The sequence below is a fragment of the Myxocyprinus asiaticus genome, chromosome 1 (assembly GCF_019703515.2).
Source record: "Myxocyprinus asiaticus isolate MX2 ecotype Aquarium Trade chromosome 1, UBuf_Myxa_2, whole genome shotgun sequence".
NCBI classification, from domain to species: Eukaryota; Metazoa; Chordata; class Actinopteri; order Cypriniformes; family Catostomidae; genus Myxocyprinus; species Myxocyprinus asiaticus.
The window spans coordinates 63623867-63646826 of NC_059344.1; the positions used below are offsets into that span (position 1 = coordinate 63623867).

The following is a 22960-nucleotide window of genomic DNA, read 5'->3' on the forward strand; positions in this document are numbered from 1 at the left end:
ACTGATCACCATTTTTTACATTATTATTATTTATTTTTTTGTGTGTGTGACAGCAACACAATCCAGCCTGTCCAGTTTATGTATTTATGTGGTTGTACATTACATTAGGGTAGTGTAAGGGCAGAGTGTGATGTTAAAATGAGAGTCATTGCTAGACTGAAGTAGAAGCTTAAGCTTGGGGAGAGAGGCTGGGGCCTGAGATGCTGGTGTGTCCTGCCAACCTACATAACCCAGAGAAAAGCAACCCTGAGACTCAAGCCCTAGATATGTATCTGGAGAATGATATACACCCTTGCTAAATGGCTGTGCAGTGAGGTTGCCAGCTCTGTGCATTGATCCTGAACTATAAATCTCTGCTGACATTTGCTCTGTCGCTGAGAGCTAGACAGATAGCTGTCACAGTGGTAAAACATATATCATACATAATCATCCCAAACATGTCACAGACACACAGTCTCAAGGCAAACATCACTATTACTACTGCTCATACTTAGGGTTAGGAGTTTGAGCAAACCTGTAAGCCCAAGTATTAAACTTTGGTGCATAACTCGTCTCGTACAATTTGTGTTACGTGCATAAATGACGAAAGAAAGAAAACAAAGGAGTTTGGAATTACATGAGTGTGAGTAAAAGGGTGATATGTCCTTTAATGTGTTCCTTTTGTTTTGACCCAGACTCTTTGGCCTGAAGGATATAGTCAGACCTGGAAACTGTTCGGCTTTTGGACTCACCCTCAACATGGAGCACGACTGGCCAGTGTACGTCAGTCCTGGCATTCTCCTCCTTCTGTACATCTCTGTGACTGTTGTGCTGAAAATCAGCAGTTATTCTCAAGACCACAAGGTGCTTTCTCTCTCTCTCTCTCTCTCTCACACACACACACACACACGTAGAAAATTAAAGGGATAGTTTACCCAAAAATGTGAATGTCATAATTTATGCACCCTTGTGTTAGTTTCACCCTTTTGATTTTTTTATGATGGTGTTTAGCAGAAAACCTTTTCCTTACAACAGAAGTGCAAACATTAAACTATAAAATCATGCATAGATAGGATAGTAAAAACTTTCAAAAGAAAATGCTTCACATATCTTTCGTTGTTGATGTCAAAGGCTGTGTTTGTTTTTCAATTTTTCTAATCAGTCTGTCATGTAACTGATTTATAATTTGTTTAGACATTTGCATTTTTGCATTGTTGGACCTATGCAGTATGGTAATATCAATAAAATTTTTACTTTTGTTCAATAAACTATTTTGGATTCCCCATTTGACATGCAGTGTAAAATCAGGGTCCTAAAGCAAAACACTTAAGAAACATTGACCACGTTTACATGCACTTAAGAAAACAGTTTATTCCAGGGTTTTAGCAGAAAGTGGCGTTCTGAAACATCATGTAAACAAGAATGCTGATTTCCTTACGCCGTTTAGGGGATTAAGAGAAAGTGGTTTAACACACCTACAGTAGGTTTCTCTTGGAGAACATGACTTAATGTGGCCATGTAAACGCATACGCGGCGTTCTGATGAGTGTTTGAAGAGTGCGCGTGCGTGAAACAGACCGGATAACAAATGTCATAGGATGGAGCCCAACAACAAGTCAACACAGTGGAAAAAATGCAACATTTCTGGGAGTACAGTAGGAAAATCACATATACTATAAACTATACCCATTAATACACACAAATGTAAAATATTGACTGTCCCTAACGTCCGCATATATGCGTACATTGGGGAATCCCGGAGTTTTATGTAAGAGGGAAATACAACTACTGCATCACAATTCAGCTGCAGGTTGCAATAGTAAGTTAAGAAAACAAACACAGCAACAACTCTGGAATATCTGGAAATAAAGCGAAGCAACAGAGTAAAATAGCGAAGTCTTCCTTGGATGTCGTGTGTGTTTACACAAGCGTTGCGGGAAAAATTATGTTGCTGTGGAGAAAGCTGCTTACTGACTGAGCCACATGTATACGGGAGTAAAGTGTGCGCTGCTTAAACCATACATGTAAATGGGAATGCTGTTTTCTCACAATAAACCGCTTTCTCATATTAAGCCACTTTCTATTGTCCAAGAAACCATAGTGACTGATGTACATGTAGATTCTGTCTCATTGGTTGTGTATAATAAGTGGATTTGGTTTAGTTTGTAATTTATATGATAACTGATGTACCGTCTTTCTTGTGGTGGAGACCCCTGAGGGTGGAGCAGTTGTGAAGGCAACAGTGGGTGAGGGGGTAGAGGAGGTGGAGCTCAAACAGTGTGAGACGAGGAGACAGAGCTCTGAAGATGACACTAAGGTAAGAGTTACACACTTATGGTCTGTACCATCGCCTAGTCATACTCAAACTAACTGGAGTACTCCTTCAACACAAAACCTACTAACTTATAATTATCAACATTTTAGTCAACATGAAATCAAAACGTATTTACTTTTTAAATACATGTTGCTGGTCGTAATGTGCTTTTATCTTTTTTGGGCTTTCAATTTAATCGAAATTGCATAATATGTAGAATAATTAATCAAATTAATTGCAATTAATCGCATATATAAATCTTTGCTGAGAAAGCCCCTCAAATATTAATAATTAAATATATTGTGATTAATTAATTATGTAGTTATATTTAAATCATTATACATATATATTATAAAAATTAAAATTCAGAGTTAAAATGCATTATATTATTGTGGCAGACTAGTAAAGCGTTGTTAAGACAATACAAAAAGTGGCTTTAGAAGGCAATATATTATTTATTTCCATATTATTGAACATAAGCGTATCAATTGGCCTACAATCTAAAGCAATCCATTTTGCAACTGAATTCGTCAATCTGTCCAACATATATTTATTATAAGGGCTTGTCTAAGGACGTGTCAATGTACACATGCACTAGACGGATGCTTTTGGAGCGTCTCACTTTGGTTGTGTCACATCATATGTTTTTACGTCGCTGTGTCAAGTTAAATTTAAAGTTAAAGAAAAACATGACTCGCATTCTCATTGCGTTCTCGAGCCTGAGTTTGATTTGTTCTATGTACAGCTGTGCGTTGCCTATACAGCTGGAGTTTCTCTTACTGCCCCTTGCTGAAAACAGGTGGTACTTCAAGCTTGAATTGCTCTGATGGAAGGAATATTCCATATTACGGTAGGGACATAATTAATTGCGTTGATTTTTTAATGTGTTATGTTTTTCATGTAATTAATCGCACTGAATTAACACGTTAAATCGACAGCCCTACTTTTTTTTAATAAAATTGAATATGTTGCTCCGTCTCTGAAACAACTTTTGAGGGCTACTTGATCATGTTAATCAATAGTCAAATAGTTTCAATATACTACATTCCTAATCAATAAAATGTAAGGGATTTTTGTCTCGTTGAATATCCTGTTCCACTCAGAAATATGTCAAATTATGGAAGTAAAATGGGTTGTGTATGGCATTATATTTAGTCTGTAACACAACCTTGATGACAAAAAAAAATCCCTGGATGAGCCCCCATTTTTACGAATTTTACGAAAGTTACGATCGGCTGATTTTGCAACATGAAAAGAGATGAAAACCAAAGAATATATTAACTTAATTTTTTTTATTATTATTATTATTATTCTCAATCATATAGGTGTATGTTTAACAGCACTGTTGCCTCTGAGTAGAAAGGTTAGCAGAAAACTAATAAATGGAGATTTTAGGAAGTTTTCCCCTCTCCCCCCCTGAGAAAGCCGCTCAATGCTCTTTTATCGTGCTCTGCTACACCACTTCGTAATTACTTCTATCACCTGCTAGCACACATACATTACAGAGACGTCTGTTTATATGGATTGTCAATTTTAGTCATATCTGCAATTCTTAATAAAAAATCTTCTGCAGATATTTATGTGCTGTTTAAAATGTATATGAATCTGCTCTTTTTTAAGATATTTTACAAATGTTTGCACACAAATATGACATTTTAAATAGATCACGATGTTTACACATCTCGACAACATACACTGTGCCCAGCTATTTTCACTTTGTGAAACAACTGTGTTTGCTGTTTGTCTGGTTTAGCAAATGCTTCTCACACCAGGAGAATCACCTGTATGTGAATCACACATCTCTAAAGAGCCCGTGACCAATGGTTCAAGCCAAGACAATATAGGTAGGGTACGAAATGTACATTTCATTTTGTGTTTACATTTGCAGACGATACAGTACAATTTCCAATTGAAATATCTACATTTGTGTCAATCTCTTCTGAGTGTTCTCTTTTGTTAGTTTCTTGGTTTTGAGGTAGAACTTTGCTGAACCTGTAGTGTTTGTTTGAATGTGTTTGTGCAGGTCTCAGAGAGGCAGAGGGCGATAACCCACTTCGTCTGGTGGGGCGAATGATCTTGCAACAGAGTTACATCGGTGCTCTTATAGCTATGATGGTAAAGCAAACATAATCTATCCAATCCTTTAAATCTTCATTGCACTTTGAAACCCTGTGTAACCCGTAACCTGTATCATAAACCTCTTTATACCAAACTTTTGATGAACGTCACAGAAAATTCCTTCAATTTGGTTTATTATACGAGTTTAATAGCATCATATACTATTATAGTACCATTATAGTACTATCATCATATATATATAAACAAACAAGAAACTGTACTACTATAAATATAAACGTATCTTTGCATTTTGTGGTGTACAGTAATAATATTATAGATAAAAACACGTGCACAAACCTTATTTCACCGAATAAATCCTCCAATTTGTCAGCGCTGAGAACCGCTCACTTCTGAAGATGATCCAAAAAGCCCCCGTCAGGTAACTCATCAGCTGGGCTGTTCTGATGCCACTGCTAGGTTGTCGCATCAGGGTGGGGGGAGGGGTGTATAGTTCCAACTGTCAGTGAAAATGACCCAGCCACTAACCCAACAGCTGGGTTACACAAAAACTACCCAACAGAGAGAAAATAACCCAATAAAATGACCCAACAGGCCCAACCCAGTGTTTGGGTTGAAAAAATAACCCAGCATTTTTTAGAGGATAGATAGATAAATAGATAAATAGATAGATAGATAGATAGATAGAGTGACGTTTTTCCTGTATTGAAAATTTTGGGTATGTCGGGTGACTCGGAGCTGCTGCCGAAGTAAATTTAATTGTATACATCTGTGCGGGGCGAATGAAGCGTGCTTTCGTGTGAACCGCCACAGCGCACACCAGCACACTCCAGGGATAAGATTCCCACAGCTATGGAACAGCGCAGAGCGAAATTTGTGTGATTCAGTCAGGCTTCAGTCGATATTGCGGCGGCCGGTGGAAAACACAAAATGTAGCTCATTTGAATTCTACAGAGAACATTCTAGTATAAAGTGCTACAGTTGAAGTCAGAAGTTTTCTCCCCTTTTCTCCCCAATTTGGAATGCCCAGTTCCTAATGCGCTCTAAGTCCTCATGGTGGCATAGTGACTCACCTCAATCTGGGTGGCGGAGGACGAATCTCAGTTGCCTCCATGTCTGAGACCGCCAATCCACGCATCTTATCACGTGGGTTGCTGAGTGCGTTACCGCGGAGACGTAGCGCGTGTGGAGGCGTCACGCTATTCTCCGCGGCATCCATTCACAACTCACCAAGCACCCCACTGAGAGCGAGAACCACACATTATAGCAACCACAAGGAGGTTGCCCCATGTGACCCTACCCTCCCTAGCAACCGGGCCAATTTGGTTGCTTAGGAGACCTGGCTGGAGTCACTCGGCACACCCTGGATTCGAACTAGTGACTCCAGGGGTTGAAGTCAGCGTCAATACTCGCTGAGCTACCCAGGCCCCCAAAACTCATTTTTTAACCACTCCACAGATTTCATATTTGCAAACTATAGTTTTGGCAAGTCGTTTAGGACATCTACTTTGTGCATGATATGAGTAATTTTTCCAACAATTGTTTACAGACAGATTGTTTCACTTTTAATTGACTATATCAAAATTCCAGTGGGTCAGAAATTTACATACACTAAGTTAACTGCAAATCAATCCCAGAACAACAGCAAAGGACCTTGTGAAGATGCTGGAGGAAACAGATAGACAAGTATCTATATCCACAGTAAAACAAGTCCTATATCGACATAACCTGAAAGGCTGCTCAGCAAGGAAGAAGCCACTGCTCCAAAAGTTTGCAAGTGCACATGGGGACAAAGAACTTACTTTTTAGAGAAATGCCCTCTGGTCTGATGAAACAAAACTGTTTGGCCATAATGACCATCATTATGTTTGGAGGAAAAAGGGTGAGGCTTGCAAGCCGAAGAACACTATCCCAACCGTGAAGCATGGGGGTGGCAGCATCATGATGTGGGAGTGCTTTGCTGCAGGAGTCACTTCACAATATAGATGACATCATGAGGAAGGAAAAATACTGTATGTGGCTCGGTCGCAAATGGGTCTTCCAAATGGACAATGACCCCAATCATACCTCCAAAGTTGTGGTAAAATGGCTTAAGGACAACAAAGTCAAGGTATTGGAGTGGCCATCACAAAGCCCTGACCTCCATCCGATAGAAAATTTGTGGGCAGAACTGAAAAAGCGAGCAAGGAGGCCTACAAATCTGACTCCGTTACACCGGTTCTGTCTGGAGAAATGGGCCAAAATTCCAGTAACTTATTGTGAGAAGCTTGTGGAAGGCTACCCAAAATCTATCCAATTTTAGAGGCAATGCTACCAAATACTAACAAAGTGTATGTAAACTTCTGACCCACTGGGAATGTGATGAAAGAAATAAAAGCTGAAATAAATTATTCTCTCTACTATTATTCTGACATTTCACATTCTTAAAATAAAGTAGTGATCCTAACTGATCTAAGACAGGGAATGTTTTCTACGATTAAATGTCAGGAATTGTGAAAAAATGAATTTAAATGTATTTGGCTAAGGTGTATGTAAACTTCTGACTTCAACTGTATATGAAGTCAAACCTGTCAATCTGCTAGACAGCAGATATATTATGAACAGCACTGACGATTTTAAAATACACATCATCCTTACTAAATATATATATATATATATATATATATATATATATATATATATATATATATATATATATATATATATATTTTAATGCATTAACACTAACTGGTAACTTGCATAGATTAATATTAAATCCATTAGGGTGAATCTATTAGACTTTAATTTTATTACAACTGTGAAAGTTGTAGTAAAGGGTTTCTAAATATGTGTAGGTCTTACATAATGGCCTTGTCATTGCAAATGCCACTGTTAAACAATGGTAGAACAATGGTAAACTTTCATAGGCATTTACAATTTGAAGGGGTTGAAACTTCCATGAATTATGGACGAGTTATTGACAAATTTTCCTCCTGTTCTAACTGGCGTTTGCCTTTGGATATTTTATAGGTTACTTAAACCATTATGCCTGTGTCGTGCTGAACTCACATCATTCTTGTTTAAATAAAACATCCAAACCAGTGCATGCAGTTACAGTCTCCATTTACCTTTATCACTTTTTGTGAGGTGGGGGATTTTGGCTAGTGAAAATGCTGAGTGGCTAGTGACCTTGGAAAACTACTAGCCACAGTGGCCGGTGAACCAAACAGTTAATTTCAAACCCTTGTCATGACTATTCACTCTTGTTCCCTGCAGGTGTGGAGTATCACGTATCACAGCTGGCTGACTTTTGTGCTGCTGCTGTGGTCCTGTTTGATCTGGATGCTGCGGGCACGTCAGCACTTCGCCGCTCTTTGCTCTCCCTTCATCCTGTTATATGGTCTGACTCTGTGCTGCCTGCAGTATGTGTGGGCCATGGACCTGCATACGGAACTGCCCCAGCATATTGGCACCATGAGTCTAGGCCAGCTGGGTCTGGACCGGGCACAATATCCCTGTCTGCGCTTGGGTGCCATGGTGAGCACACTTAAACTATGGTAAAGGTAGTGTTTTTAGGGCTCAGCAGTATGGATTGTTTTCTGCTGGTCTAGTCCCTGTTTCTTGCCCTGCCAATATGTTCACTGGCCCCTTCACAGAAAAGGGTAAATGTAATTGGTAACACTTTGCAATAAAGTTATATTATGTATCATGATAGGTATCATGAACTAACAATGGACAATATATTATTAAAGCATTTATTTATCTTTGTTCATTTTAATTAATGAAAATACAGTTGTAAGTTCATGTTACTTTATAATTCAGTAACTAATGTTAACACTTTAAGTTTCAAAAATGTATTGGCATACTTTGAAATTAACATTAAAGAAGATCACTAAGTGCTGTAAAAATACTGTTCATTGCTAGTTCATGTTAACCACTTAATGAACAATAATAACCTTATAGTAAAGTCTCCATAAAATACTAGGTTTTTTTCATTTGCTGTATTGCAAATTAAACGCTTATATATTTTTGCTGGTAAATGATGGCTTACAATGTAAACTGTTACTGATGACTGTCTGATACTTTCAGTCTCACAATTCTGAATAACAAAACCCCATCTATGTTAGGCAGCTAGAAAACATTACCTTGGGGGAAAAAATGTCAATCAAAATTTGCTAAAACAATATTCATTACATACATCCAAATGTTTGGAATAATGTACAGATTTTGCTCTTATGAAAAGAAATTGGTACTTTTATTCACCAAAGTGGCATTCAACTGATCACAATGTATAGTCAGGACATTAATAATGTGAAAAATTACTTTTACAATTTGAAAAAAAAAAAAATAAATTCAGAACTTCTGAAACTACTTCAAAGAGTTCTCATCAAAAAATCCTCCACATGCAGCAATGACAGCTTTGCAGATCTTTAGCATTCTAGCTGTCAGTTTGTTCAGTTTGTCCAGATACTCAGGTGACATTTCACCCCACACTTCCTGTAGCACTTGCCATAGATGTGGCTGTCTTGTTGGGCACTTCTCACGCACCTTACAGTCTAGCTGATCCCACAAAAGCTCAATGGGGTTAAGATCCATAACACTCTTTTCCAATTATCTGTTGTCCAATGTCTGTGTTTCTTTGCCCACTCTAACCTTTTCTTTTTGTTTTTCTGTTTCAAAAGTGTCTTTTTCTTTGCAATTCTTCCCATAAGTCCTGCACCCCTGAGTCTTCTCTTTACTGTTGTACATGAAACTGGTGTTGAGCGGGTAGAATTCAATGAAGCTGTCAGCTGAGGACATGTGAGGCGTCTATTTCTCAAACCTGAGACTCTGGTGTACTTATCTTCTTGTTTAGTTGTACATCTGGCCTTCCACATCTCTTTCTGTCCTTGTTAGAGCCAGTTGTCCTTTGTCTTTGAAGACTGTACTGTACACCTCTGTATGAAATCTTCAGTTTTTTGGCAATTTCAAGTATTGTATAGCCTTCATTCCTCAAAACAATGATTGACTGATGAGTTCCTAGAGAAAGCTGTTTCTTTTTTACCATTTTTAACCTAATATTGACCTTGACATGCCAGTCTATTGCATACTGTGGCAACTCAAAAACAAACACAAAGACAATGTTAAGCTTCATTTAACAAACCAAACAGTTTTCAGCTGTTTTTGATATAATGGCAAGTGATTTTCGAGTACCAAATTAGCAAAAGTTGGAGTGATGGCTGCTGGAAATGGGGCCTGTCTAGATTTGATCAAAAATGACATTTTTCAAATAGTGATGGTGCTGTTTTTTACATCAGTAATGTCCAGACTATACTTTGTGATCAGTTGAATGCCACTTTGGTGAGTTAAAGTACAAATTTCCTTCAGAAACAGCAAAATCTGTACATTATTCCAAACTTTTGGCCGCCAGTGTATCAGAAAACAAAATGTTTTCAAGGAGTAAAAACACATGTACAGCATCTACAAAATATAAGTGACAATGAGACATTTTAGGTCGTCAAGACAATTAGAGTTATATTCATCTTGCATTCTGTGCTTTTATATGATAAGCACCAATTGCTCTTCACATCTGAAACCAGATCATGGACCAATTATCTTTGTAGTGCGACTGGAGCCTGTAAACAGTCTTGAAGCTGTGCTTTCACTTGAGTGTGGTGTGTAGCTTATGATGCTTAGACAATCAAAAATAACTCTTGATAAGCTATGTAAACAAAATGCAATTACGTGATTATTTGAATTATTTATTAATTATGTATTTAACTAGTTTTACGCTGTGAATGAGCCTGTATATAAGCTACTGCTCCACTGAAGACCATTTTTAACCCAGTTAAAACCTCCTGGAAAATTCCTACTTGTGATTCTGGAAGTCATAATTACAATGCGATTTTTCTTTTGGAACAAAATAAATGTGCTTGGCAGTTTCATATTTCTTTCTCTCTTTTTATGTATTTTGATGAAGACATTAACAAAGGACAGAACAGAAGCTTTGAAGCACTAATTCAACAAATTGAAAAGCAAAAAGTGTACATTTGTTGTATGATTGATGCATTATATGTGCTTGTCTTGACTTTCGTTCTCTTGCTGCCTTAATGATGGGAACTACAGTAGTAGTTGTGTTGCTAAATCCAGTCTTTATCACTGTTCTTTATCTACAGTACACAGAATGCATACAAACTAAATTGTACAGTCAGTATTAACAATGGAAATGCATTTAAGACCAGTGCCAATTAACATAAACCAGGGAGATTCACAATGGTAATTACGATATCGTGGTGGCATTCTTGTGCTCATCTCAGAAATACAATAATTCCAACATAACATGCATAACGCTGACTTGGAATTATTATAATAATTATTACTATTATTATTTGTAATAGTACCTTTAATCTATAAGCCATATCAGCCATTTTACTAACTTAAGCCAGACTTAAGTGCGTTAAGACCAAACAGGTTCTTGTGCTAAAATAAGCTAGACGCAGTGCAATCATATAAGGTCTTTTTAACTTGATACAGTTTGGCGCTTCTATAAAACAGCAAGGTGTGGCGCAACGTTCAAAGATGTACATCTAGTGCATGTTTTTATAGAAAAATAATTGGGGAAAAAAAACCGCACAAATGGATGCAAATATGTGTTCGGTGTAAATGGCCCCTTAACCTGTTAATTAGACCACCCCTTCACTTCAACCACACGCCTTCTATCCAATCAAGGCAATGAAAGTTTATGTATAAAGCACTTTTCATACACAATGGCAATTCAAAGTGCTTTACATTTAGATTATAAAGAAAATATAAGATAACATTCATTTTAAAATCAATTAAGAAAATAACACGCTCTAAATCATAATAAAAACGCTGAACACACCTTTAATGGAGAGCACTAAAAATATTTCATTGGATTAAGCCTGCAGATGACTGCAATAAAACTTCATGATTCTTGGAAACTTGTCCTCACATGCTAAATCCAAACACACAGTCACTCGAAAACCACATGATCAGTCATAATTCTCATTATATTACTCACTATGAGGAAAGAGTAATTATTGCTTCACTCTCTCTTTGTCTCTCTCTCTCTCTCTCTCTCTCTCTGCTCAGCTGCTGTTCATGTTGACATTTTGGCTTCTGTTGAGACAGTCAGTGAAGGACACGTTCAGCAGGAAGAAGAGATTAACAGTCCCTCTTCAAGAAGTCACTACAGGAGGTGAGAAAGATGAGTAAAACCACACCTGAATCCCAACTGACATTAAAGAACATATGAATCCCCTACACTTCTGATTCATTCTGATTTCAGGAAGGGTTTATTAGTCTTTCTTTATCGTAAAACCATTCTTATTTCCTTCTTGCTCCAGCTCTCAACACTTTTTGCTGTCTGTACTTTCACACTCACAGTTCACGTTCATCCCAAATACTGTACACTTTGCACTTTCTGTAAAAATCAATGGTTTATTTTCGAGGAATAGTTAAAAAATGTAAATTCTGTCATCATTCAGACTTGCAGGATTTTCTATCTTCCGTGGCGCACAAAAGGAGGTATCATGCTGAATGTTGACGACTCTCTTGACCATAAAATGAAAATGAATGGGGACTGGGGCTGTCGAGCATCCAAAATGACAAAAAAGTCATCAAACTCGTTGAGTACTCAAGGGACAATGACATATACATAACTGTATATATAATAACATGTCTGACAAACGTCTTTGGCTGCTGCATTGCGTCTTGTTGTTCCAGTGTATCGTCTATTCATTATTATAGGCTGTTATAAAATAATCTGTTACAAAATGTACAAAAGATTGCATAATCAAAATCTTCAACTCCCATTTTGTCGAGATGCAGGTGTGTGTTACATCACCCAGGGCAGGGAGGTTTACAGTCAGTGACAAACATTCACTTTTATTGAATGATATCCATTAACGAGTCAAAGTTCTTGCATTAAATTATAATAAAACATGTTTAGCAAACGTTTTGCAGAGACAGGTGTTCAAAACACAGTTAATTACACTCTCTTTTGATTATCGTAACGATAGCATTGCAGCGTCGCATATCAGTTTGGTTGCTATGAGACGTCTCTGACAATCAATGTACCCCTCAATAAATTCAAAATAAGCTCTCTCTTTGACACGTTTGTGTTTAGTTGTCAGGTAATTGTCACTGAATTTTGAATTAAGTGAAAAGGTACATCATGCATGATCACCATCGATCATCGTTTTCATGATCGATCATTGCTGCCATGTCCGTGTAACCGAGTACTCGAGTACTCGTGCCCATCCCTAGTTTGTAGTGTGTATACGCGTGTAATCCCCGCTGGACACATCGCAATGGTTCCGCCTTCTAACCAGTGTTCAACATTTTAAATGAATCACATGCGTTAACGCAGTAACGCTGACATCACTAATATATACAAAACCCTTCATCTGGTGAATCTAAAGGCTATTAAAAAGTTTAATTTCATAAATACACAGTATATACTGTAGAGCAAACATATAATACACACACACACAAAAAAAAAAAAAAACATATATGTAGCGGAGCTGTGTTTCCATCATTTCAAAATAAGAGTACTTTGGTGTGTTTTTTTGGGCTTGTTTACAGTCCCACGTTATATACCAAATCTTAATTGTCTTCTGATTATTATTGGGATTTTGGTTGAACAATAAACTACTGGGATCTGGGATTTTATTCATTGTAGACTCTTGTAGCCTCTACGTCTGTGCCCGTCATAGTAAGATAAGACTAAGATTTCTATTTATTTATTTATTTATTTATTTTTTACATTCTATTAATTTGATTTTAAAAACGATAAGCCGATTAATCAGTTATCGGCCTTTCCCACTACCTTAGTTATCGTATTAGCAAAATCCACTATCGCTCGACTTCTATTGTGCAGTATGTTCCAAGTAATCAAAAACCATACGATAGATTTGTTTGAGAAGCAAACCAAAATTGAAGCTGTTTTTCCCTGAAAATCTTTTCTCCACTGTAACACTCACATCTCATTTGCACTTCCATACATTCAACTAAGGCACATTTAAAAAAATAAATAAAAAAGCATTGCACTAGGCTTGACGTCTATGAGGATTGGTCACAAGAGAAGTATGTTTAATGTGATTGACGTCAACCCTTTGAAAAACGAAAACATGTGTGAGCTTTGAAATTTCGGTCTGTTCAGCCCCTGTATTTATTCACTTTAATAGTGTAGAAAAGAACAGCCTAAAACATATCCTTTGTGTTCCATGGAAGAAAGAATGTCATATGGGTTCGGAACAACAAGAGGGTGAGTAAATTATGACAGAATTTTCATTTTTGGGGGAACTATCCCTTTAACACACAAAGTCCACAATGATACAATGATTTATCCATGAAAGTGACTTTGAATATCAAGATATAACCATGTACATCTAAATATAGAAGTACTGTGTTTAAGTCAAAATTTTGAAGGGACTAGAAATAAAAGGCCAACAACCGATACAGGTGACATTCAGCAGGGTGTTTGTGTCCTATTGATTGCCCTGATCGTACAACAAACATCACATACTTGGCAGGAGTATGGGTTTCACCTAACAGATCAGAGAGTTTATAAGTGTTTTTTTCTCTTTCTTTCAGAGAGTTCAGGACGAAATGAGTCGATATTGAAGGTGTTGGGTGGGCTGGTGATGAGTCTGTATGCTAAATACTGGATCTATGTGTGTGGAGGAATGTTCATCATGGTCAGCTTTGCAGGGAAAATCGTCGCCTACAAGATCGTCTACATGCTGCTGTTTCTGCTCTGCATGTGTCTCTATCAGGTACACTTTCACCAGATCATACGTCAGATACATGATCTTCATCTAGTGCAGCCAGAAAACTGAATGAAACACCCTCCCTCTTTTTAGGTGTATTACTCTCTATGGAGAAGGTTACTGAAGGCCTTCTGGTGGACAGTGGTGGCTTACACTATGGTGGTGCTGATTGTGATATACACATTTCAGTTTGAAGACTTCCCAGGCTATTGGAGAAACTTCACTGGATTTACAGAGCAGCAGTATGTCACATGATAAATTATTTGCAAATCTAAACACAGAGGTGATTCAGATAGTCTTAAAGGAAGAGTTCGTCGAAAAACCTATATGACTTAAATGGATAATTCACCCAAAAGCTCTGTACGTCCATACAATGAATGCTAGCGAATGGTGTTTAGACCACCATTAAATAAGACTCCAGTGGTTAAAACCATATCTTCAGAAGCAATATAATAGGTGTGGGTGAGTAACAGATCAAAATTTAAGTCCTTTTTTACTCTAAATCTCCACTTTCACTTTTACATCTGAAATTCACATGTGGTACCTATTTAGTTTCACTTTCACATCTGAAAGTGAAAGTTAAGGTGAAGATTTAGAGTAAAAAAAAAGGACTTAAATATTGTATTTAGAAATTTTATTTTTGGGTGAACTATCCCTTTAAGAATATTCATTTTTGGGTGAACTATACATGTATGTACATACATACAGGTATATATATGTATTTGAAGACCTGGCAAACTACCTTGTCAAAAAAACCTTGCCAAGAAAATTCATGGGAAAAAAAGCCCATTGAGTTGGAATCAACTGGTATGGATGGATAGATAGCTACCTTGTGTGCATGTGCTAAAAGTGTATGTTTCTCTCTCCGTAGGCTGTCAGACATAGGTCTGGAGACGTTTAAACTCTCTGAACTCTTCAGCAGCATTCTCATCCCAGGATTCTTCCTGTTGGCTTGTATTCTACAGTTGCACTACTTCCATAAACCCTTCATGAAGATAACTGACCTAGAGCACATCACACCCATACACAGGCATGAGAGTTACCTTTAAATAAATGCATTCAAATTACTTATCATTTTAGTCCCATGACTAAATGTCTCTGATTATCTCTGACTGCTGTTGTTGGTTGTCCCATAGGAAGAGAGGTATAGAGAATCCAGATCTGGTTCAATCTACAGAGGATGGAAGATTTGAGGAAGAAGATCTCCACACAGAGCAGACTGAAGATCCATCGGAGGCTGACGGTGAGGGAGATGAGTACTGGTTCTTGTGCCCTTACAGCCCACAGTTGGACAGTTTTGAGACTTATGTGCAGGTTCAGTTAAATTAAAGAAGCCTTTATTTTTCTTTATTTTTTGGTCACACATTATATATACATTTTTGCATATATAAGTGAAATTTATTTGTTTTCACATATTCCAGCTAAGCTGGGGTCAGAGTACAGGGTCAGCCATGATATGGCACCCCTGGAGCAGATGGGTCAAGGGCCTTGCTCAAGGGCCCAACAGTGGCATCTTGGTGGTGCTGGGGCTTGAACCCCTGAAAGGGATCATTACATGCATTTTTTTTCTTCCTTGGGGTTGACTTATAATATTAGTAAAGTTTTTTGCACAAAAAACAGTCATAGTATTACATGAGCTTTTTTCTACCCTGTCTTGGGCTCTCTGTCTGAAACACTCACTTTTCTGTGTACTTCACTTTTAAGACATGCTGTTATGATTAGCTAACATAATTGAAAAGCAAACGCCCTCCTGCCATTACAAGTGTGTAACTGTATTTTCCAAGAATGACAGAATTAACACTTGCAAGCGATTTATGAAATCCCTTAAAGCACTTAGTCCAGGCAATCACTGATATGAACATATGTCCCAATTTATGTAACGCACACATTTAAACTACAACAAATGTTCGGCTGAAGTAACAATAGAATCCTGAACAAATTCGGCACTTTGTCTGTCCCCAATACTTATCAGGCATACAAGATTTGGTGATAAAAAAACACTAATAAAACAGTGAAAATGGTCAAACACAAGCTGCGACTGTGAACGGTTAATAAATGTGTATCAAGCTGTAGATAGAGTATTATAAGGGACCAGGGATGGATTATGACTTGCAAAGGCCTCGGGGCCAATTATCTCCAAGGGTCCCCCTCCCCTCCCCTCCCACCATTTCGTTACATAGCAACTGGCCCAAAAGTTGTTGGGGATGGGGGTTCATTTTCATTGTTGAGTGGGATTGCCAAACTGGATTGCACAACCTTACAACCCAGGGCCACCCCCCCCACCCCCCGGGCAGTCAAGGGACCCTGGGCACTGGCCCCATTGGCCCGGTCGGTAATCCATCCCCGTAAGGGACGGTCGGCCCGGGGATTCCCCATTTCGATCTTCCGGCTTCAATACGCATCCCATGTCAGGAAATAACCGATGTTCGCAGGCTGGGGAATCTCCTTCGAATGATTTGCCGGTCGACCAGGGGATGGGGTCTCCCTCAATAAATTTGGGGCTTAAATACGGGAAAAATGGGCATCCCAATGCGTTCATTTCGGCCAAAATGCGGGCATCATGGCTAATTTGAGACAGATGAGAAAGCAGGCAGCCTTACTACCATATTCTTCACCACTGTTTTTCGTTGCGCTCCGTGTTCTTCTACCATTTTCAGATAATTTAATCTCAAATCAATATATCATGAGGAATTATGCATTTATTTGTTAAGTAACCATGTAATAAGCACGATCCGCTCCGCTTTGGAATCATGATCATGGTTTATTGTGCAATTAAAAACAGCTGACTATACAGTTCCTTACATGTCAAACAAACACAGGAAGATGAAATATTACAATTGAACTTGTAACTCACCGAAATTACTGTCCTGTCCAATATTGTTGCTACTGCTTCTTTCAATAAAAGTTTCTTTGCAAAACCAATCCTGGGTTCTCAGAAGAATTAATCTATGAATCCAAAGAATTCAAATATATAATCCCTCATTGCAACATTCAGGAACTTTGTTTGAATTAGTCACTTATTCCTAACAGTTGGATCCTTTAGAAGGCTATGCAGCGATGCAGTTTTTCCACAACCAGGAACACAACGTCTGGGAACCTAACTTTACTCTTTTCTCTGGTTAAAAGCAAACTAAAGTTACAATAGTACCATTTTCAGTGTTGCAGTACCCCAGCCGCTTTCTCTTAACTCACTGGCCACAACGATTACGTATGTTGTGGAGGCGGGAACTATGCAAATGATACTGCACTGTGATGTCACAATGCAACCGATTTCAAAACAAGTCGTTTTTGTAGCATGGAAACAATAAATGCTCTTTTTGGACTGGAGAGGAAGCTTTGAGTTCTAAAGCTTACAGTATGTTTTTATTGTACAGTGACCTCTTATATGTCAAAATATCAAGGAAAATTTGAATCCTCATGTCATGACCCCTTTAAAGGAATTTTGGTTTGGGGTGAACTTAAAGAAATTTTGGCTAATTGGATATCCAATAATTATTTTTATATTTGGGCCGATTACCAATATGATCGTGGTATGAAATGGTATTAAATTGTATGAATATGGTAGCATTATTAAAAATGTATCCTATTTAGTCCATTTTTGCTCACTAAATCAAAATAATCAGTAGAAAAGACAGGTAACAGTTTAGTAGTTTCTCCGCCCTCCATCTGCTTCCGTCTATCCTGTTATGAGGTGATAATGTGTCGATGTTGCACATTTCAACTTCACCTGTAGTCTGATTTTGCTCACTAAATCAAAATATCAAAAGATTTTAATGTTCAGTAGAAAAGACAGATAACAGTTTAAGACTTCTGAAACATGGCATTGAAAAAAAGAAAATAATAATACAGATAACTGATAAAGTAGGTGTTTCAGGCACTCTATGCAAAGACAAAAGTTGGAATTTAACGGAACGGATTTTAGTTAGAGAGATTAAAAATAGAAATGTTCGCTGTTACCAATAACTGATAATTATTGTAAAGATATGGCCAATAACTGATACTGAAGAAGATGTATTCTATTTAGTCTGTTTTTTACTCAGTAAAAACAATCAAAACAACAAAAGTTTTTAATGTTCAGTAGAAAAGATCGATAACGGTTTAGGACTTTTGAAACATGGCATAGTAAAATATTAAATAATACAGATAAACAATAAATCTGTTGCAGGGACTAATAATTATTTTCCTCTGCTTTAGAGATAATTATTTGAATGTTTTGGCCAATAACTAATATTATGTCCAATTGAAAAAATCTGCAGATCTGTTGTAGGGCTTCTGTTTAAAGACAACATGTGCTATTAAATTAACTGCGTTTTTGTTAAGTATAGAAATATTTGTTTAGGTATTTAATTATTTTATTGAAATAAGTTGGCTGATTGCTAAATTAATTTGGCTAATAGTGATTAAATATGTTGTAGGGCTTCTGTGTAAACACAACAGGTATAATTAAACAAAAAATTATTTTGGTTAAGTATAGAAATATTTGTGAAGGTATAGAAATTTTGGCCGATAATCATTTTTTTATGTTATGGCTGATAACTGATATGACAGGGTTTTTTAAATGTAATTAAATGGTACAGATATGTTAGCGTGATTAAATGATGTCCTATTTAGTCTGTTTTTGCTCACTAAAAACAATCAAAAAATCAAAGGATTTTAACATTCAGTAGAAAAGATCGATAATGGTTTAGGACTTTTGAAGCATATAATACAGAAAACATAAAAAAAGAGGATAGATCTGTTTCAGGGTCTCTGTGCAAAGATAACAGGTGCAATTTAATGGAAGTGATGTTAGTTAGGTATGTAAAATATCGAAATATTTACTGTTACCAATAACCGATAATTATTTTAATGTTATGGACGAAAAACAAAATTATGTCCATTTTTAAATATATTTTTTATATATGTAAATCTGTTGTAGGGCTTCTGTTTAAAGACAACATGTGCTATTAAATTAAAATAATTTTGGTTAAGGGCAGAAATATTTGTTTAGGTATAGAAATTTTGTCCAATAATAATTTTAATATTATGGCTGATAACCGATATAATAGTGGTGTTAAATGGTGTGGATATGGTAGAAATGTTAAAAGGTGTTTTTTGCTACTAAAATGATCAAAATATATAAAGATAACATTTAGCATTCAGTAGAAAAGATAGAGAATGGTTTAGGACTTTTGAAACATGGCGTAGAAAAATATAAAATAATACCAATATTATTACCGATATTATACCGATAATAACAGATAACATAAAGAGGGTAGATCTGTTTCAAAGGTTTGTTCAAAGACAACAAGTGCCCCTTGCACTTTAGTTAGGAATGTAAATTATAGAAATATTCACAGTTGCCAATAACGATAATTATTTTTTATGTTATGGCCGATAACCAATATTATGTCCGATATTACAATTCTGCACTATTTTGCCAGATCATGTGCACATTTATTTATTTATTTTGTTATCACACTAAAACATTGTACATGCTTCACGTAAAATCAGGCACCAAAACAAAATAATGTACAATAGAAAGGATGGATACATTTTGTTACTTTTGAAACCTGGCATAGAGTACTATACTATTTAAATTGTATAAAATAAGCCCTCATATTATCTGCTTCCAGTATCTGCCTAATCAGACCCGTACTGATTTTAAAAAAGCACCTAATGTTGGCATAAATCATTATGATCACTGATATATAATGCATCCCTGATTTTGTTGTGTCCATTCTTGCTCTGTTCCCAGAGGTGATACCTAGCAAGTGGGGTCTGGTGATGGACAGACTGATGGTGTTGTCCATGAAGTTCTCTGACACCCTGACTCATATCCAGAGCTTCATCTGGAGAGTACTGGAGCTGCACATTGTCAAAATCGTGGCGTTTTTCGTCGTGTGGGTGGCATTATTGGAGGTCTGCACACATTTTAGCCTCACATTCTGCTGTTATTTTAGTACTTTCTCTGCCCTCCATCTGCTTCTGACTATCCAGTTATGAGGTGATTATGTGTCGATGTTGCACATTTCACCTTCCCTGTTGTTTTCTTCATTAACACAGCCATCTGCAATGAACCTGGTGCTCGTGGTGCTATGGAGTTTTGCAATGCCGTACGCCCGTTTTAGGCCCATGGCCTCGTGTCTGTCCACCATATGGGTCTGCGTCATCATCGTCTGTAAGATGCTGTACCAGCTGAGTGTTGTCAACCCTACAGAGTACTCCAACAACTGCACTGTGGTGAGACAGGAGAACCAAACACAAGCTTACACACTTTAAACATTAATTAGTTAGTGGTGTTTGCTAAGGCAACCACTACTGTTGCTTATACTTAAGGTTGGGGATTTGAGCAAATCCCAGTAATCAATATGAATATATATAGATATATATATATAACTGTGACGAGGAGGAGGGCGGGGCCGGGCTGTGACTACGCACGCCCGGCCCCCAATCGGGCTAATCAGCCGAGGAGAGCAACTTCCGACAATGGCATTTATCCCTCTTCTCGGCTGATTAGCCCGATTGGGAGCCGGGCGTGCGTGGTCACTAATTTTTATTAGTGATGCACGATACAGAAATTTTGTTCAATAAAGGTAACTGATAATTATTTTTATGATATGCAGGGCTTCAGACTGCGACTAAAATGGTAGCAAATGTGACCAAAAATAATTGATTGCGACAATCATTTAAAATCAAGTCGCTATTGGTGACAGTCAGGATGTATGTGTTCATATGCGGTTAGTCAGATATCATCTTGTGAGTTATTGGATACATCTTTAGAATTAAATTTAATTTAAAGTCCCGTATTGTGTACCACTTTTTTTTCCTTCTGGTAATTATTGATTGGGATTGGAGTAGCACAAAATGCAACTGGGATTTCATTCAATTTGCACTATTGTAGTCTTTGTGTCTGGGGCCATCTGGTAATAGTAAAGAAAGACTAGAAAGGCAATATTTTAAAACAATTAAAATTTTATATATATATATATAAAATCAAGCTTTTGACACTTAGGACAATTGAGGGACTTGTTCACAACTATTACACAAGGTGCAAACATTCATTGATGCTCAAGACAACACTACTATATGCATACTATATATAATTATCTGTAATATAGATTCTGAAGAGCAGTACTAAATAAACAAAATTGTAACTATTATATTTGTATAAATTATGAAAGGGGTGTGAACATTTATGAGACAAAAGGGAATGCAAACTTATCTTCTCAACTCTATATACTGTTTATTAAACCTTCGATGAATGGGTTATCAGCTGACTTCCTTTTCTTTGGATTTCTATTTTGTTTCTGAACAGTAATCTAAATCAAGAAAATCTATGATTTGGCTACTAAAAACAGCCATTTGGCTCCTTAATGTTTCAGTTTAGGAGCCAATAGCTCCTAAGTCATTTTTTAGTCTGGAGCCCCGATATGGACGATAACCTATATTAACCAATATTTTGCCTGGTTCTTTAAACCAATTTAAAGAACTAGACAAAATGTATACAGTATATTCATTTTTGAAATACTGCATATATAGAGAGAGAAAGAGAAAAATTCTATATTTAGAGAAAGAGATCAGCAACCATGTACATATGTGTGTGTTTGCGTACTTCCCTAATTTTGGAGGTGGACTCCTTTCATTCGGGCAAGTAAGCAACCACCTAGCAACCATACAGAACACCCTAACAACGACATAGCAACAGCTCAGTGTTTATGTCCTACCTACATCTTAGCTTGACATCCTGCTGTTCTCACAATCATAGCACTTATTAAGCAAATCCTCCAGCATGGATGACGTTGACATGTTTAGTCCTGCACTTTATGAATATTTAGGGAAAGAAGTGGATTGTTTCTCTCTTGGGTGATTTAAAGACACTATGACTATTACTCAGGTGAGCTGTTTATGATGCTTTTTTTTTTTACTGCCATATTAATGACAGAGCATTTCTTTTCGAGGGTATCCAATTTGTCTGTACTGCTGACTGTATTTAAGACATCAAGAAGTTTTCACTTCATTTTCTTTTAACTCATTTATGGTGTTTTCTGAGTCAAGCATAGCTATTACTATTGCTCACACATAGGGTTAGATATTTGAAAAACCCCTCTTGATCTAAGGCTACACTTTGATCTCTGTGTTGTAGCCAATGGTCAACGAAACAAGTCTAGAGCTGGATGAAGTGTTGAACTCTACGCTTTACAAAGCACCTGTGGATCCAGCCAACTGGTTTGGTGTGAGGAAAGATGCTACTGTACTGGGTTACAGCAAGGTGAGATTCAGTTTTACCGAACACACTATTAACACTGAGAACACCTTGGGTATGTTCAGAATGATATACTACTGTACTTTTACCTTTTATGTAGTAGTTCAATTCTTAGTATGGATGACCGTCTACATTTTGCCCAAAAATGCAGTATATAACATACCATAAATCAATGTGTTCTGCTTGATTTTTCAATAAAATGGGGCGGATTCACGAAAAATTCTTAAGAATACAATTATTCTTAAAGGAATAATTCAGCCAAAAATGAAAATTCTTTCATAATTTTCTTACCCTCATTGCATCCCAAAGATCCCAAGTGAATGGGTAGCAAAATCTTGAAGCTCCAAAAAGCATATAAAGTAATCCAAAAGAATTTAGTGGTTAAATCCATGTCTTCAGAAGGGGTATTTTCCTTTTTTAATATAAATTTTCCTCCCTGCCCAGTAGGTGGCGATATGCATGAAGAAAGCGAATTGCCAAAAACACAAGAAGAAGAATGTGAAAGTGTAGATTTATAGTAAAAAGGGCTGAAATATTGATCTGTTTCTCACCCACACTTATCATATCGCTTCTGGAGACATGGATTTAACCACTG

General features: G+C 37.0%; 1 protein-coding gene across 3 annotated transcripts in view; it reads left to right on the forward strand.

Moving 5' to 3' along the window:
* The window catches only part of piezo1 (piezo-type mechanosensitive ion channel component 1), a 145740-nt gene that overhangs the window by 80970 nt on the left and 41810 nt on the right, over window positions 1-22960 (forward strand). For all 3 annotated transcript variants that reach the window (XM_051709121.1, XM_051709112.1, XM_051709131.1), the window contains 13 exons: window positions 675-843; window positions 2188-2295; window positions 4046-4136; window positions 4316-4407; window positions 7624-7884; window positions 11440-11545; window positions 13945-14126; window positions 14214-14362; window positions 14992-15150; window positions 15257-15363; window positions 19858-20021; window positions 20166-20342; window positions 22246-22371. In XM_051709121.1, the coding sequence (XP_051565081.1) occupies window positions 675-843; window positions 2188-2295; window positions 4046-4136; window positions 4316-4407; window positions 7624-7884; window positions 11440-11545; window positions 13945-14126; window positions 14214-14362; window positions 14992-15150; window positions 15257-15363; window positions 19858-20021; window positions 20166-20342; window positions 22246-22371 (1891 nt within the window). The remainder of the gene's footprint in view (window positions 1-674; window positions 844-2187; window positions 2296-4045; window positions 4137-4315; window positions 4408-7623; window positions 7885-11439; window positions 11546-13944; window positions 14127-14213; window positions 14363-14991; window positions 15151-15256; window positions 15364-19857; window positions 20022-20165; window positions 20343-22245; window positions 22372-22960) is intronic.